The sequence below is a fragment of the Convolutriloba macropyga genome, chromosome 7 (assembly GCF_964194025.1).
Source record: "Convolutriloba macropyga chromosome 7, txConMacr16.3, whole genome shotgun sequence".
NCBI classification, from domain to species: domain Eukaryota; kingdom Metazoa; phylum Xenacoelomorpha; order Acoela; family Convolutidae; genus Convolutriloba; species Convolutriloba macropyga.
The window spans coordinates 42,774,777-42,793,821 of NC_134474.1; the positions used below are offsets into that span (position 1 = coordinate 42,774,777).

The 19,045-nt window shown below is 38.6% G+C and overlaps 2 protein-coding genes across 3 annotated transcripts in view; both read left to right on the forward strand.

Annotated features, from left to right (window-relative positions):
• The window catches only part of LOC142342880 (cyclin-dependent kinase 1-like), a 418,971-nt gene that overhangs the window by 257,529 nt on the left and 142,397 nt on the right, over nucleotides 1-19,045 (forward strand). The gene's annotated exons all lie outside the window — the stretch shown is intronic.
• Nucleotides 13,097-13,480, forward strand: LOC142343039 (uncharacterized). The gene has a single exon (XM_075394726.1). It carries the CDS (start codon nucleotides 13,097-13,099, stop codon nucleotides 13,478-13,480), a length of 384 nt encoding a protein of 127 aa, XP_075250841.1.

Below are 19,045 nucleotides of genomic sequence, written 5' to 3' on the forward strand. Positions count from 1 at the left end.
GTCAATTTGTACTAGCCGTCGGAGTTGACCAGAAGAACGGATGAGACCATGAGGCCCAATAAACGGAGTAAACTGAGCAATGCGGCTGTTCTTCTTAACGGATTTGTTGTCAAGAAGATCCTTTCTTTCAGTATTAAAGGAGTCTCCTTGAACCAGGTACTGGAGATGACGCTCGGTTTCGTCAAGCTCAACAGGGTCTGCTATGCTGCCGTCTGGTTTGGTAACTTTCATGAGATGGTAAAACACAGAGCACATATTCTGTGACACGTAGGAGTTTTTGTTAAGAACTGAACTTATCAAACTGGATTATTTTAGTGCTTTGTTCCTTAGGGTGCTTGGTTACGGATGCGGCTAAAGATGAGATGGAGTCATCATCTTGTTCCTTGGTTACAACTCCGAGTTTGATGTTATCAACGACGTCAGTATTTGTTACAAAAGGGAATTGCTTAGTTCTCAAGAAGTCAGGACCTCTCACCCAGCTACTTGATTGCAAAACTTCAGCAGACATACCACGCGTGCCAGCATCTGCCGGATTATCGGCAGATGCTGGCACGCGTGGTCACAGTGGCGATGTGGTTCCATTGGTCAACGCTGGTGTTCTCCAGGATTTCACTAACAAGATTTGCAATGAAAATGGGGTGTTTGTTTGCGTTTGTTTGTTGAGTTTATCCACTGCAATACGATGGTACTATCTGTCCACATAAATACTTTATCCACAACAACCGTTAATGCTCGACAGATTTCCCTTTTTAAACAGGCAGCGAGGAGAGCGGCTTGTAATTCCAACTTAGGAAACGTCATTACCTTCATAAGTGCTACACGGGCCTTGCCCAGGACAAACGCCAGCTCTGTTCTAATCTCCCCGGAAGTGCAAGTTACTTGAGCTCTAAGAAAATCTACTGCACTAAATACGTCTTGCGAGCTATCACCAAACATGTGGAGTTCAAGATGTTGGAATAGTCCTAAAAAGTAACTTCTTGGTATAGTGATCGCAGCTAACCGCGGCAGTTCAACCCACCAGGCAAGGAATCTGTCAACTGTGTCTTTAGGTAACTCGTCATCCCAACTTTCTCCATTGACACGCCAAATGTCCTTCAATATTAACCGAGCACCAACAGTAAACAGTGCGACAAGACCAATTGAGTCGTAGACCTTTGACACAAGACTTAAGACCAAGCGCTGCGTTAAACTTTTCGTAATGGTGCTGTTAGTACCCCTACTCAAACCAGAGTATCGTTTACCCCTACTCACAAACAGAGTATCGTTGTTGTGATCCCAATTAAGCCCAAGCACGTGCATTGATTCCTTCTTGGATGAAACGATGACCTTCGGTTCAGTGGATTGAGCAGACCCATCAATTCGGTCAGCCAGATCTGGTACATTGCTTACAAACTTAGTAAGCTTGAACCCACCTAGATGGAGAAGATGTACCAATTCCTTCGACCTAATGAGGGCCCTCTCGGGGGATTCCACTGAGTCTAAGTAATCGTCCATTTAGAAGTTCTCAAGGACGGCTTTCGCAGCTTCTGAGTACTGCTTAGCATTGTCTATTGCCGTGCGTTGAAGTGCGTAGTTGGCGCAGGTGGGCGAATCTTTTGCCCCAGAGATGTGGCGTGCATACCGGTGTACCACAACATTTGATGTGGGGTCCTCTTGCTTCAAAAAGCGCAATGATGGCTGATCACATGGTAACACTCCAACTTGGAGGAACCTTCCCTCGATGTCGGCGGATACGGCAAATGGATGTTTTCTGAACCGTAGGAGTACATAGATTAGGTTTTGCAGTAGGTCAGGTCCGGTTAGTAATGACTTGTTAAGAGATGCGCCGTGGAATTTAGCTGCTCCGTTAGTGCCCCGCGCACCTTGCCCGGCTTGTTCGGGTTAACAATCGGATGGTGTGCTAGGTACCACTCTCGTTCCGAGCGACTTTCCACCTTATGAGCATCTTTGACCCTTACAACGTAGCCCTTGTCTAATTCCTCTTTGATGGTATTTGAGTACTTTTCCCTTAAAATCTGATCTTTCGTTAGCCGCTTTTCCAAAGATTTTAATTGAACCAGCGCTGAGAAATAATTGTTGGGCAGTTCGATGTTGTCTTCAGCCCATAGCATTCCTACATCGTACCTGTTTCTTTTTTGCACGGTGGTGTTTTCAAGAATATCATGCGCACGCGCCTCCGAGGTGGATCGTGGGTCTACTTGCTTAAATGCGCCGTACGACTCCATGTTTTACCAAGATTTTACTTGACTACCGAGTTCAAAATCCTGCTCCATATTTGCTTTAAAACAAGTCGAGACTAAACCCAAAGACGACGGTAGAGGGCCGCTTAGAACCCAACCTATGGGTAAGCGAACAGCGAAGGGCGAGCACTTCTCGTCGGCAGCGAAGTACTCTAACGGGCGGATGGCATGATACACATCCTGTCCAAGTATCATCTCGATGTTTCCATAGCAATATGTAACTGGGTCTAGAACTGCTAGGTGCTGGTATGTTTCCTGAAGTGCTTTATTCTTGATGACATCGGCGCCTACATTCAAATCTTCCTTTACGTAAGGGCTTACTTTAAATGGTTCAAGTGCTTGGTTGTCGCGTGGTGTTACAATTAGTTCAACTGACTAAGTGTCTACAACCTCCTCGGTATTTATACCCTTGACTGTTAGTTTCAATGCTGTACCGTGCAAACCAAGTCTATTTGCAAGATCATTGGACACCCAAGAGTTACTGCAAGCGGTATCGCACAAAACTAAAGCTGTGGTATCTTTACAAGAAGAGCTCTTCAACTGTAATTCAGTCACCTCAAGGAGGCCTTTCACATTACTCACAGATGACAAAGTAGGGGTCTTACTCGATGATTGGACACTAGAAAGTTTACTTTGATTTGCGCCAGCATTAGAATTACTATTGTTGTTTGAAGGGGATTTTGTTGGATAAACCCACTCAGCTCCATGAAGAAGTGTATTGTGGGAGCTGCTGCAACAGTCCTTCCTGCATTTGCTAGGATTTGGGCACTGCCTGAACATATGCTTTTCTCTCAAGCAAGAAAAGCACAGTTTTGCTTCCGCCACTACCTTTGCTCGCTGAGTGGGAGATTTTTCTTTGAATACCCGACACTCACAGATGCGGTGATTATCTTTACGCACAATGCAGCGAGATGTTGCAGGCGTTGCCGATGTTGAGGCTTGTTTTTGAGTGCCCTTAGTTTGCGTATTAGCAGCAAAAGTTCTTGAGGCAACTTTGGTCTTGACTACTGAGTTGGTGTTATCCTCAGTTCTTGCCTTTGATGAAGTTTGCTTCATTAAATCATGTGCCTCCGCCTTCTCCTTCAACCAATCGTTGAAGTCAAGGAGTGTTGGCTTAACCCAATATTTCTTCACCGTGAAGAGTGACCAAGACTTTCAGATTGGGCGGCAACTTTTGCACAGCCCTGTTAAGAAGTGAGGCGCTCTTAAGGTCTGAGTCATATGAAAGTGATTTAAAGACCCCAACAAGACTTGAAATTGTTGCAGAGTAGTTTATGATGTGATCACTATTGTGCATCTTTAATGGAGGAAAAGAGCTGAGTTTGTCTAAGTGTGCACTGACTATTGCCTGTTGATGGCCAAATTTACGTTCAAGTGTCTTAAGTGCGTCCTTATACATTACACCACAGTATGCGAACTCAGCGATGGTGGTCTTAGCTTTTCCAGTTACAAGAGTTTTTAAGAATGTTGCCTTGACATCATCAGTCAGGGACTGTGCGTCTATGGCGCTTTTAAATTGTCCGAACCATTCGTGCAACTGCAGTGGATCACCGTTGTACTGTGACAACTTCCACACGGGCAGTGGATCGTTCTTCTTACAAGTAATTGCGTCCGCCAAGACTCCAAGACAAAAAGTGTAAAAATTTAGTAAAGATGATCAAGGATCGATGTGATATTAAACCGACCTTAGGAAAGCTAAATAATATATACATACGAACAAAGAACCAATAAAATTAAACTCAAACAATAATGAAAAGTGTCTAACATTTATTTTGTCTACTGATTTTATACCATTTCAACATGTGGTTTTTAACCGGATTCTGTTGGATCGGATGTCAATGTGAATATTTTCCTATTTTGAAAAAGAAAAGTTTGTTTTTATCTGTTTTCTTTGAATATGACGTCAAGAAAAATTTTTTGTTTCTTATACTTAAAATCAACTCTTCTCGCAATATATTTCAGCATTAATTTAAAAAAACAAACAGAGAAAATCAACAATTTTTATAAATCTATACATGAAACTTCTCCTTCAAATATAACAAGAAAACGAAAACTTCATGGGTTCATAGCAACAATCAGTTGATAAACTCCCATGAGTTGTTTCAACTGACTTTTAATTGAAGAGTGCATGTTAGATAAAAGTTTTGAAAACAATTACATGAAATATCAATGCCAAAATAGTAAAAGTGGTTTTTTCTGTTGTGTTTTTTCTGCTTACCAAATAAAAGAAATTCAGCTTTTTGATTCTTCAACTTGGACGCTAATAATGAATTATTGTGAAACATAAAAACAAACTCACAGAAAATAAATGTAAGGAATTCTAATGGAATTCAAGAAAAAATTTAACGCGGAACAGATATCAGTATTATGATGAATGGATCAGCCCTCTCTTTTTTGCGTCTCTGTTTTTTAAATCTTTTTTGGTTGCAAACTATTGTGGCCACAAAACAATCAATTGACGCTCGCACTATCAAATAATGAACAAAATGAAAAGAAGCCCACAAATTCTAAATTGCGTGACTCACTTATCAAAATTAGCAGCCAGTTTTACTACTTTCACACTGCGATGAATAACAAATCAAAAATTGATAACGTTTGATAAATAAATGAAACCAACATTTGTTTTATTTCCTACAAATTTGTAATAGTTTCAATTTTTCTAATGCAATTTATGACTTTCATTTAAAAGAATAATTATTTGAAAAGAATGAGTAAATAAATTTTCTTCTTCTCATACTGCAAATGCTTTTGTTTTTTGTAACCTAATGTTCAATTTGTGCCAATTATACAACAACCTGCAATTGCAAAGAAAAATATTTCTATCTGAGAGCTAAACGACGAAAATTGGGTCATTGATTTTCTTTTGGACTCAAAAATAGTTTTAAACTACATCCTATTTCTCACTTTGTTGTTTTTTACGATCATATAGATAATTATCTAGGAATAGCCCATTTATCAGCCAAAAAATTGGTTTAGAAAATTTTTCTGGAGTAGCTTTGTTATGTATATTTCAATGCACTACATTTAAAACACTATCTTTAAAATAAATACTTAAACTATCTTTGTTGCATCAGCTGGAATACTGCTGTCTTTCCTAGCAATCTGTATTTTCATACCTTAAGAAAAATTACGCCAACGCATTGTTTTTTTTGAAGGAACATCTCAAATCCAAATTTTTTCTGCATTTTTTCTGAATTTGAGAAGGAATATCTCAAATCCGCATTCTTTCTGCCTTTTTTTCCTTCTCGTTGCTTAACTAATGATTTTTTGAGCAACAAAAAAAGCATACTTTACCAAGCCGAATGGTGTAACTACTAATTGTATCTAATGAGTTGTTTCAACTGATTTGCTTATAATTGAAGAGTGCATGTTGGATAAAAGTTTTGAAAACAATTACATGAAATATCAATGCCAAAATAGTAATAGTGGTTTTTTCTGTTGTGTTTTTTTTGCTTGCAAAATAAAAGAAATTCAGCTTTTATATTCTTCAACTTGGACGCTAATAATGAATTACTGTGAAACATAAAAACAAACTCACAGAAAATAATTGTAAGGAATTCTAATGGAATTCAAAAAAAATTTAACGAGGAACAGATATCAGTATTATGATGAATCGATCAGCCCTCTCTTTTTTGGGCCTCTGTTTTTTAAATCTTTTTTGGTTGCAAACTATTGTGGCCACAAAACAATCAGTTGACGCTCGCACTATCAAATAATGAACGAAATAGAAAGAAGCCCACAAATTCTAAATTGCGTGAATCACTTATAAAAATTAGCAGCCAGTTTTACTACTTTCACACTGCGATGAATAACAAATCAAAAATCGATAACGTTTGATAAATAAGGGAACACAACATTTGTTTTATTTCCTGCAAACTTGTAATAGAGTTCCGTTTTTTCTAATGCAATTTATTACTTTCATTTAAAAGAATAAATATTTGAAAAGAATGAGTAAATAAATTTTCTTCTTCTCATACTACAAATGCTTTCGTTTTTTGTAACCTAATGTTCATTTTATGACAATTAAACAACAACCTGCCATTGCAAAGAAAAATATGTCTATCTGAGAGCTGAACGACAAAAATTGGGTCATTGATTTTCTGTTGGTCTCAACAATAGTTTTAAACTACATCCTATTTTTCACTTTGTTGTTTTTTACGATCATATAGATAATTATCTGGGAATAGCCCATTTATGAGCCAAAAAATTGGTTTAGAAAATTTTTCTGGAGTAGTTTTTGTTATGTATATTTTAATGCTCTATATTTAAAACACTATCTTTAAAATAAATAATTAAACTATCTTTGTTGCATCAGCTGGAATACTGCTTTCTTTCCTAGCAATCTGTATTTTCACACCCTAAGTAAAAATACGCGAACGTATTGTTTTGTTTTTGAAGGAACATCTCAAATCCAAAATTTTTCTGCATTTTTTCTGAATTTGAGAAAGAATATCTCAAATCCGCATTCTTTCTGCCTTTTTTTCCTTCTCGTTGCTTAACTAATGATTTTTTGAGCAACAAAAAAGCATACATTACCCAGCCGAATGGTGTAACTACTAATTGTATCTAAAAAAACAATTAGACGTAGGGTATCTATGCCTATTAACCCCAAGACTTCAGCTTTGATCATACCGTCATCATTCTACTATTTCGATTTTGAAATCAAACATTTTTATTCGGTCATAATCTGTCTTTAATTGGAACCGACTTTCTTAAACCAAAAAACATAGCAGGACAAGTCCTGAAACACAATTCAACAAATTGCATTAGTTTATGACCTGACAACCATTTAATCTGCCTTAAAATGAAGATGAGACCTGATAGTATTGAGAAAAAGAGATAAAACAATATAAGAACAACAAAAACAAGCATGACTAAAAATTCAAATTTTTTTTGAAAAGACAGGATCAACATAAAAAAAACTAATGCTATGAACACAAACTGCCAACTGTATTCCTCTATTTCTCATTAGCAACTTGTCATTAAATGTCAATGAGTCCTCTCACTAATAATATTAAATGATAAAACAAAAATAACCAAACATCGCAATAAAGCTTGCTGAAAGTTTTTGAAAACACTTAAAATGAAAGATACAGAACGCAACAGCTACCGAAAGAGTCAATTACATTAATCAATTGAGTCCACAATGACACTGTTGAGACCTGTCATCAATGAGATAAAGTCGTAAGACATCAATAGGTACAACAAATACTAGCAAAACTAAAAAAACTAGATTTTTAAAAAAACGAACAAGCGTATCTGTCAAAAAGCAATATATATGAACTGAAATAACTTTGACTAGCTTTAATTGAAGCTTTTTATAAGCAACCAATGAGACTTGTCAATGATGAGGCTAAAAGTTCAGACGACAAATTGGAAAAAAATCTCGCAAAACTAAAAAAAATGATAATTATCATTGGAAAAAATTAGTGTCAAAGTAATAGAAAGCACTAGATTGGCAGCATCAGCGACCTGTCCCGTATTAGATTAAATGATAAGACATCTAAAAGTACATTTTCAATTTCTCAAGTTGTTGAGAAAAAGTAGTGTCAAAGTCATGGAAACCACTAGCTATCAATTCAAGCCATTAATTAAGTCTTTTATTGCCTCAGTAACATCCAATCACAACATACTAAGTGATAAGACACTTTATATTTTTTTAAACAAAGGGACCAAAGCTCACTAATATTTTATGACAACAAACAGTGGCAAAGTCATAAAAAAATTTCGCTGGCCCTTATTGAATTCAAGCAGAGGCAAAGAGGCTCAACTAAAACACATGTGTGCCTTCATAAAAGCACTTACGTAGAGAAAACTCCGAAAACAAAAGACAAATTGACGCGCCCGAAAAACCATCTCAAAAATCGATAAATTGTTCAAACACCAGTTTCTCACTCCACTTAAAAGGTATTTTAAAAAATGTCACGTCTCAAACTTGCTGGATTTTTGGCTCCGTTTACTATTTCAGTGTGACCAAAATAACCGTCCTTATTTGACTTCTCACTGAGGTGAAAAGGCCGAAGAAAGCGTGGAGAGATCTTAAAAAAGACAGCACACCAATACCATTCAAATTCTTTGAATTGTAAGAAAACAGTTTGACCATAGTAACTCGGGCGACTTAGAGGGTACAGCAGGTAACCAAAAAAACACATAAGAAAAAAAATGTATGTGAACTGAAGACAAAAATCATCTACTACTATATATATTCTAAAGTTCTGAATCGAAATTTTCGTCAGTGATGTCATCCTTACCAAAGCTACACAAAATCTGGTTTGAAACGTAAATGAATGACACAGCGTTAAAACAGCGCTTGGCGCCACTTTAAATCAGCTACAAAAGCCATCAGACAGCCGGAAATAATGTTTGAAACTGAAAAAACTTAGAATTCGTCAAAACTCAAAAATGGTCAAAACTGAAAATTTTTACAAGTTGGGAACGAAAATCTGTACACCCCTCCCCCCACCCGATTTTTGGAAGGCAAAACCCGAGCAAGCCGAGGCTATGGCACATGGTTAGGGTTACCTCTAAACTACTCATGGACACAGCAAACGTTATTGCATCAGACCCACAAGTGTAGTTATTAGCACTTATATGGTGCAAAATTGGCATTTTTTGATATTTTGTCATTCATTGTTAAATTTCTTAAGTTGTTTATTTTATTATACTTTAGATGATCATTAAATGTCCAATACCGTACATTCGAGGCATTTAGAGCCACGTAATAACCATCCCTGCTTATGTCAATAAATGTAAATATTGCAATAATTTGACATTTACTATGTAAACAATGACCTAAATCATTTTCTTGATTAACTAATTAGAAACAAGTAGCAATGATGTTATAATGGATAAATATTTTATTATTTACTTTAACCCAATTGTTTGCTTAGTGAAACCGAATTGTATTTAGAACCATTAGAAACTGTTATACAGAGCAGTTGGCTCTCAGATTGACTAAAATTTGATTGTTTAAAAATTTTAGTCCTTTTGTAACGTTTTGCTAGATCTTAAGATCTTGCGAGTTTTAGGTTAGTTGAGCTTACTTAACGAGAAGTTAGCAACATTACTAACACTGGTTGAAGCCTTACAAACTTCAGCACGAGATTGAACATAGATTATCATTTAGGATTTTCTTAACTTCAATCAAACAAATCAATCGAACACTGTGAAAAACCAGGCCGGCGTGAAACTCGAGAACCAGGCTGTGATATATCGGTTCAGCTGAGATTTTTGAGCAGTCGAAACATTTGGTCCGCCGACTAGGACATCAAAAACAACAAGAACAGCAACTAATCTTTGATTCAATTTGGTGGACCAGAACGAAACCTCTACGATGGCCAGCAAAAATCCCCGTAGACACTGGAAAAAAGTTGATTGAAAGACGAGTGGTCAACTGAAGACACTAGAGAAAGAGCAAGCTGACCTACTTAAATTGTTCTCCAGACGTGTCACCGAGCTAGAAGGCTAACTGACACAAAACAAAACAATGACTGCCGAAAGTGCATATCGTGGCTTCTTAGAGACGTACGACAATTTAGAAGCCAACAGAAAGCAGCAAAGGTTACTATTGAAGCCAAAGTATTTAGAAGCTTTCGACTCTGAGACCAAGCGTATGATAGAAGAAAAGAGCAAAGATTTGAGATGGGTAGTTGACAAAGTACCATTTCTTCGAGACATAGAAATGTTCCGCACAGAATTTCTCAGTCATTGGAAAGACGTATTTCGAAAATCAGTGAAAACTGCTGCCCCAATTGTCAGTGAACTAACAAATTTGGAGAAGAAGTTGAAAACAGAAATCTCAAGCGACTCCGAAAAACAGACATTGTGTAATCAGGTGGAACGGTTAGTAGAAAATCTAGATAAAATCTACGCAGAATCGATTCAAAAGATAAAGCAAGAATATCGCTGCTGAGAGCTTGTGGATTTCAGCAATATTAGGAGTCACTATCGAGACCTGATCAAGCAGCAGAGCAAGGATTGTGGAAACCAAACATCATTAGTGTCATCCAAATCGGCTGTTGGCAAAGAACCAAATGAAACTGTAAGTGATACAGGAAATGGAATGATAGAAAATATTGAGGAGAACGTCGAGGTCTCTTCAAGGCATTCTGTAACACAAGGAAGCAGAAAACAACCCAGTTTTGCCAACTCATCGAGAAGGCGACAGATCGACGAAATGGAGCTCGAAAACCTAAGAGCCCAGAAAGAAAAAGAGCAACGACCGCAAAAGCGGTAGTTAGAGTTAGAGAAAGAGCGTGAAGAAGCAGAACTTCGCGGCGAAAAGAAGAATTGCAACAACAAGAAGACGAGCTACGTTTGCGACAACATGTACGAGAGCTCGAAAACGAAAGAAAGTAAGCTGAAGCCGACGAAGAACAAAGGCGCATGGAAATTGAACTGACAAAAGGAAGCTCATGAGCATCTGGGTCACAGGTAGACCACTTAGAAAGTGTTGGATCTAGAAAGAACTGCTGGCTGGGCAATTTCAATAGCCCAACATTCTAGCCCTAGTCGACCACTATCTCCCATTGTTGCGATCGACCCTCCTAAGACCCTCCTCCTCACACAGGACAGAGGTGACAAATTTTCAGCGCCTATCCGAAAACTACTCCACTGTTCCAACCGGATGCAGGACTTTTCTCAACGTAACTGCAAGATTCGAGTATTCTCAAGAAACCAGAAATCCTAAAATCAATTAGGGTAACAGAAACATAGACATCTTTGCCCTAGACGACGTTCCAGCATCAAGGACCGTCAGGTTTCCAAAACAGGCAGAGAAGCCAGAGCCCCAGGAACAACTATCGCAACAGATTGCTGGAAAGCCAAAACCAAACAACAGTGAGCCAAGCTACCCCACAAGTAATTTATCAACCGAGTGGTGACCCAAGAGGGTACCAAAACTCAAGCTAACGGAATTCTCAGGAGACTCATTGGAGTGTCTCGAGTAGGCAAAATTTTTCGATGTCATTGTGCATCAAAAGCGGCTGAGCGATACTAAGAAGATGCAGTATCTGAAGATTAGCCTCACTGGTCAGGCAAAAGCTGCAATTTCTGGACTTGGTTTCAGCTCACAGGCATATTATCAAGCCTGGGACATTCTCTGCAAAAAGTTTGTCCGACCGAGGGTCAATGTTGTATCTCAACTCAGGAAGACATACACACGTCCTCCAGTTAGACACGATGACTCCAGTAGCATTGTTCGATTTTCAAACGTAGTCACAAACACAGTTAACGTTTTGACTCGACTCGGGTTTCAGCATGATCTGGAGTCCGAAGGAGTTCTGCGTTCAGCAACCAGAAAACTTTCTCCTCAGTTTAAAGAGCACTGGCTACGACATCTACAGGATCATCGACTACTAGCAGCAAACTTGATTGCTTTCAAAAACTGGTTAGAATCAACTGCTTTCATACATGAAGACGTGTTTTCAAAGTCGCGAAAAGCCAAAAACAAGTGCTTTTGCATCCAATGCTGATGAATCTACCGAACCAAAAAGTTCAGAATATCCGTTCAAATATCGACAGCACGCCAATTGGGGTTGTGAGAAAATTAAATCAATGAAGCTGAACAAGCGACGAGAACATGTGCAGAAGTTCAGACTGTGTTTCAATTGCCTGAGACCTGGTCATCGTTCATTGGATTGCAAAAGCAGAAATTGCAGTGTACCCAATTGTGGACGACGACACAACAAGCTTCTGCACAGCGACTTCTCAAAGGAGGAGGCTACAACAGCTGCCTCAGATGCTCCGACGGCAACGACAACAATGATCATACAAGGAGGACTCCCTGTAGTGCGTATAAAACTGGTGAATGGGGATATAAACTTGAGCGTGCTGGCAATGTGTATTACAGGATCCTCAATCTCATTCGTGGACAAGTCAATCGTATCTACACTGCAGCTGCAAGGCCGACAAGCGCCTTTGTCAGTAGCAGCAATCCACGGATCACAAGATGTCAAGACGGAAATAGTGCCGATAGCTGTTTCAGCGCATGAGAAGTCTCGACCATTGGCGACAGTGCAAATCTATGTTCACGAGAAACTGAAGTTGGGTGACCAGATTGTAGATCTGCAAGGGTTGAAAGATCGCAAGCCACAACTGAAGAACTTCCCGAATCAGAGCTACAATCTAAACGAAGTTCAAGTAATTCTTGGACAAGACTGCTACGACATCCATCACCCATTAGAATTCAAGAAGTCAGACGACAAAATTGCACCATGGGCAGTGAAACCGAAAATAGGATGGGCCTTAAGTGGTCCCCTACCAGCGAAGCAAGCAGCAACTCTTGCTACAACAGCAACCTCAGTATCAGATGAAAGACTAGCAAACCAGTTGAGTAAATGGACATCGATTCCTATGCCTCAAATTGTGATGTCAACGGACATTCAAAAGAGGAGCAACGAGCAATCAAGACATTGGAGCAAACAACTCGATTCACCGGTGAAAGATACGAAGTAGGACTTCTGTGGCGAGAGGAGGAAGTGAAGTTACCAAATAACTTCTACTCTGCTGTGGGGCAACTATGGTCCCTAGAACGACGCCTACAGAAAGATGATATGTTGTGAAAGTCTTATCAGGAAACCATTGACACTGATGTCAAAGCTGGTTATGTCCGCAAAGTCCAACAAGTTGAACTGAACGAAACCAGAGACAATCTTCAGTGGTACTTGCAACATCATCCTGTCATAAACCCTCACAAACTAGAAAAGTTCAGAAGAATGTGCAACGCAGAAGCAAAGTATTAAGGTGTAGACCTCAAAAACAAACCTCTATCTGAACCAGACCTGTTGCAGAGTCTGATCGGAATTATTTTTTGCTTCCGAGAACACCAAATAGCACTTTCAGCCGACATAGAAGCGATGTTTCTTCAAGTTGCTGTTCCAAGCGATGACCACCGATGCTTACGATTTCTCTGGCGAGAAGATCCAGAGCAAAAAATAGAAGACCACTTGCATGCACGACACGTCTTTGGGCCGAAGGACTCGCCAACGTGTGCAAAATACGCTTTGCATCAAGTGGCGAAAGATAACGCGAAAGATGAGGAAAATCTTGTCAAAGCAGTCCAGCGAAACTTCTACACAGACGACTTTCTCAGGTCTGTCAGAACAACCCAAGAAGCGATTGAAATCTACCAGAAGGTCACAAAGATCCTTAGCAAAGGTGGATTCAATTTGACGAAATGGATAACGAGTGACGATGAAGTCAAGTCACAAATCCCAGAGGCAGACAGATCAAAGTTGTGAAAACTTTCGAGGCCGAACCGCAATCATCCTCGATGCTTGGACTGAACTGGAATGTAGACACAGACAATCTCATAGTCTGTCGTGGAACTGAGCAAGAAGTTCCAGCAAAAATAACTCAGAGAATTGTCCTATCCTTTGTCTCAGCAGTGTTCGACCCACTTGGTATATGTTCACCCTTCACCATACGAATGCGGTTTCTTTTCAAAAGCATCTGGGCAGCAATGGGACGAGCATGGAACAAAGAGTTGTCAGCCAAACACTCACAACTATTCAGTGATTGGTGCTCTGAGTTGAGAGAAATAAGGACGATGTCGATTAATCGAATTTATTTTGAAAACTGATGTACAAACTTGAAAGTACACATTTTCAAAGTTAAGTCAGAAGAAGCGATGTGCATCGTAGCATATCTGCAAGACGAAGCAACGTTGAAAATCATCTATGTGATAGAAAAATGCCGTGTAGCACCTATCAGACTCACGACAATTCCGAAGTTAGAACTTCAAGCCGCAGTCTACGGAGTTTGTCTCAGGAGGCAGATTATGAGGGAACATGATGTAAAATGTGACAAAATCTATCATTGGATGGATTCATCTACAGTTTTACAGTGGTAACAGTCAGCTCACAAAAAACAACAAGTGTTCGTTGCCAACAGGGCAGCAGAAATACTGGAAAACTTTTCCATGGATCAATGGAGACATGTCAAAGGCATCGAAAACCCACTAGATATCGGCACAAGAGGGATGTCCATCGGAGGCCTCAAGGAGTCCGGATGGTTAAACGGGCCGGCATGGCTCCAAGCAGATGAAGAAAAGTGGCAGAAGCCGTGGTGCCAAGTGAACGAAGCTGAATCTGAGCAAGCTACCAGTACTGTAGCCACAGAAACTGAACTAGACCAACTATTTGACTGGACACAATACAGTAGCTTCAACAGAATTAGAAATTTCATTACCTACAGCATGAGGTTCAAGACGAAGCAGAGGGGATCCCTCAACTCAGACAAAATCCATAACGCAGAACAAATACTGTTTCGATTTGTTCAAACCGAAAGCTTCCCGAATGTATCAAAGTCGATATCAAAGAGTAAAGAAATCTCAAAAACATTGAACATTGCCAAATTGTCACCCTTTGTAGAGGAAGACGGAACAATCCGAGTGAAAGTTCGACTGAAGAATTCAAACCTTGAATACAATGCAAAACATCCAATACTATTGACAGTAAAACATCCAGTCGTGCAACTTCTCTTGGAGAGAGGGCATCGTGACAACCTACACGAGGGCACAGAATACGTGAGAATCATGCTTCAACAAGAGTACTGGATATTGGATTGAGAAATGCATTAAGGAAAATCAAGTCGAGATGTATCAAATGCAGACACAGAAACGCCAACCCAATCCACCTTGCGATGGCAGACCTACACCGAGAACGACTTGATGAACATTTGTTCCCATTCACTCATACTGGCATCGGCTACTTTGGACCCTTCGAAGTCAAGTTCCTACGACGTACCATGAAGAGATGGTGCTGTCTCTTCACTTCTCTAACAACGAGAGCAGTGCACATCGAAGTTGCACAGTCATTGGACACCGAGTCATGTCTAGCTTCAGTGACAAGATTCACTGCAAGACGTGGCTACCCAAGTACCATCATCAGTGACAACGGAACGAACTTTGTTGGATCAGCCAGTGAGCTGAAAGCATTCATGAACGAGTGAATTTGAAAGCTAAGATTGAAAGTGACTTAGCACAGAGAAAGATTGTTTGGAAATTAAATCCTTCCGGAGCTCATGACTGTGGTGGAATCTGTGAAAGACTGGTTCAAAGTTGCGAGAAACTCATGAGTGCGGTGGTCTTGGACAACCGAAGCCTCACCGACGAGGTACTCAGCACCACAAAGTGTCTTGTGGAACAAACACTCAACGCAAGACCCGTGACAGCAGTAAGACGAGAGAACGCGAGTGCATCATTCATGCCATCCAATGAACGCTACAATGACCTGAGAAAATCATTCAAAACGGCTCAAGCATATGCCGACATGATCTGGAAAAGATGGACTCAAGAATATCTTCCACAATGGAACCAGAGATCGAAGTGGTCAAAAGAACAAGTGCGAAACCTGAAAGAGGGCGAACTTGTTTGGCTTTTTGATGACTCTGTGAAATGCTGTGAATACAAATTGGGACGAATCACTGAGATATTCACTGGTAACGACGGTGATGTAAGATCAGCGAGAGTCAAAATGGCACATGGAGAGCTGAACCGGCCAGTCGTGAAATTAGCGCCAGTATTCTACGATGGTGTTTCCTAGATCGAAAACAGGGCCGGCGATGTTGGCACGACTTCAAATCACCTACAAAAGCCATCAGACACAAGAAACAACTTTTGAAATTGAAAAAACATAGAATTCGTCAAAACTCAAAAATGGTCAAAACTGAAAATTTTTACAAGTTGGGACCGAAAATCTGTACACACCCCCCCCCCCCGAGTTTTGGAAGGCAAAACCCGAGCAACCCGAGGTTATGGCACATGGTTAGGGTTACCTCTAAACTACTCATGGACACAGCAAACGTTATTGCATCAGACCCACAAATGTAGTTATTAGCACTTATATGGTGCAAAATTGACATCTTTTGATATTTTGTCATTCATTGTTAAATTTCTTAAGTTGTTTATTTTTTTATACTTTAGATGATCATTAAAGGTCAAATACCGTACAATCGAGGCATTTAGAGCCACGTAATAACCATCCCTGCTTATGTCAATAAATGTAAATATTGCAATAATTTGACATTTATTATGTAAACAATGACCTAAATCTTTTTCTTGATTAACCAATCAGAAACAAGTAGCAATGATTATATGATCGATAAATATTTGATTATTTACTTCCAATTGTTTGCTTAGTGAAACCGAATTGTTTTTTAGAACCATTAGAAACTGTTATACAGAGCAGTTGGCTCTCAGATTGACTATAATTTGATTCTTTAACAACTTTAACCCTTTTGCTAAGTTTTGCTAGATCTTAAGATCTTGCGAGTTTTAAGTTAGCTGAGCTTACTTAACGAGAAGTTAGCATCATTACTACCAGTTGTTGAAGCCTTGCAAACTTCAGCACAAGGTTGAACATAGATTATCACTTAGGATTTTCTTAACTTCAATCAAACAAATTAAAGTTAGAGTCCTTCAATACGTCCAACAACAGCCTAATGAATAGGGTCAGTTGGAGATAGGACGCGATTACACTAAAAATCAACTAGGCAGCAACGGTTTACGGCCAACTTGAACAACAAACACTGTGTTCGTTTTTGTCAAATTGTGTTAAAATCGATCAGTTAAAGTCGGGTTAAATGGAAGCATCAGAAGATCGGTTCAAGAACATCCAATTCTGTGGTACACGCCCTAATGGAGCTTCCGGACACTCGCTTTACTCTATTGATTATTTTATGTTTGTGATTTTCGAGTATTCTGTTTTATTTCATCAAGTGCGTTTTACATAATGACCTTGCGGTCACTGGGTATTTTGTCCCTCATTAATACTTTTTTGAATGTTAATAGAATTCTCTTTTTGTCTATTTTGCGTGATTAGAAACTTGACACACTTTACGTTTTCTCTTTTACATTGTTTCCTAGTGGTATATTCTGCAGGTAGCAAGTAGTCTTTGGTTACTTGAGTATTGCGTTTCGTGATCTTGGAATAGTTCACGAAAAACTACAAATCGAAATCTGTTCAATACATGGTGCATTATTTTGTACTTGATGATAAACTGAAGATAACATTCTGCATTTGGTAAAAACTATTAGATTTTTATGCAGCATTCTAAAAATTCGTAAAGGCTCTTTCTAGAAATCAGTTTTTCTATTCATGTAGAAGTGGTCCTGTAAAATGGCGTTCTGGTTTATGGTGCGGCAAAAGAAACAATTTTCAATACATCCAAAAATTTCAAGCAAATTTCAATAAATTACATAAGCAGAGCTATACAGGCACAGGTTATGAAAATTTTGACTCAATAATTAACAACAGAATATTCGCAACATTTACAGTTTTAATGATTTATAACTGAGTGAGTTGTTAATCAGAAAATCGATCATTTTTTTCAAGAAGTGAATAAAATTTTTTACAGTAATGTTGTAAAAGAAAGTAAGAGCTCAAGAAAACTGCGGCAGTTATTGAAATGTCTATGTTAAAACACCAGAAGCACAAAAGGGATATCAAAATCTTTCATAACTGCCTCCTTACATTGGAATAGCTTATTGGTTCTACCAGTTTCAACAATATAAAGTTATAATGGGAAGATGTGGATCATCAGTTGTTTGGCAATTACATTTAAAATTTCTTGAGAATTAAATGTACAAAATTCACGAGATTTTTATGAGAACTAAGCGGTAGAAACAGCAGATACCAACCTCTCAGGAAAACACCACTCGAAAATACTAAGCAGCTTTTTGTGATCTCAGTGCTCTGACAGTGGATGATCTGATGACAGATGCTCGGTTGTTAAAAATGAGTTTTTGTATTCAGGAGCAGGCAACTTGCTTTGTTTTTCAACTGATCACTAAAAACATGGTCAATTATGCTCTCTTATTCCAGAGATCGACCTAATTTTCACTCAAGCTCGGAACAAAAATAGGTTATGAAGCTTTATCTCCTTGATCCATATTAACAATGAGAAAGCTTATGATCTTGAATTTTGTGATCATCTATGTTTTGACTTGATCCAAATTTTTCACGCCAATTTCTTACTGAACTCATTTTTGGAAAATTGATAAAAACTATCGGATTCACTAGCTGTCATGTTTCAATCGTTGATAACTAATCAAAATGGCGACAATTTGGTGCTGTCTAATCCGGGTTGACCAGCGTATCAAGCATAAAACTCTATGGTCGCTTTTGATGCGGTTGCTTATAAAGAATTGATTTTGGCTATAAATGAGTTCAAAGAAAACGAATAGCAACCTGCAAACTTCATTTTTATGTGCGAAATATTATGATACTAATTTTCACTCTTATTTTACATCACAGTGTCACAATTTAATCACACTGAAAACTAATATTGGGTTTTAAAATAATAGTCAACAAGGTCTTGACTTTTGTAGACATTACTGTCAACGCTTGTAGCTAGAGAGCTCCTCCTTGTAAATTAAACTAAAACAATATGAAAGCAAATCAGAACAAAATCAAAAATTATTTTTTATCTCTCCCAGTGTGCATTTTAGTTGTCTTATCGTTGAAGCACATCCTGAAATCTGTTTGTTTTAGTTGGCGGCACGCTGTCTGCCTCAAAAGATTAATTACTTTCTGCCTCATTACTTTTCTATTTTAAGCAATAGCTCCAATCAAATGTCTTGTTCTGATTCGTGCAAAACCAGTTTTTCTAATTTTTGTCAAACAAAATATGAGCCTGATTCTATAAAAAAGAAACACTGAATCTCGAAAACCACGTTAAATAATCGTAGTATGAAACAGGCAATGTAATTTTACTATTTTACTAAAAAAAAATAAACAATATAACAACATAAATGCTTTTTAATGTACAAAAAAGGTAATGTTAATCAATAAAATCATTCCGTT

Excerpts from the sequence above, each read along its gene's own strand:
- LOC142343039 (XM_075394726.1), top strand. The coding sequence starts at position 13,097 with ATGTTTCTTCAAGTTGCTGTTCCAAGCGATGACCACCGATGCTTACGA.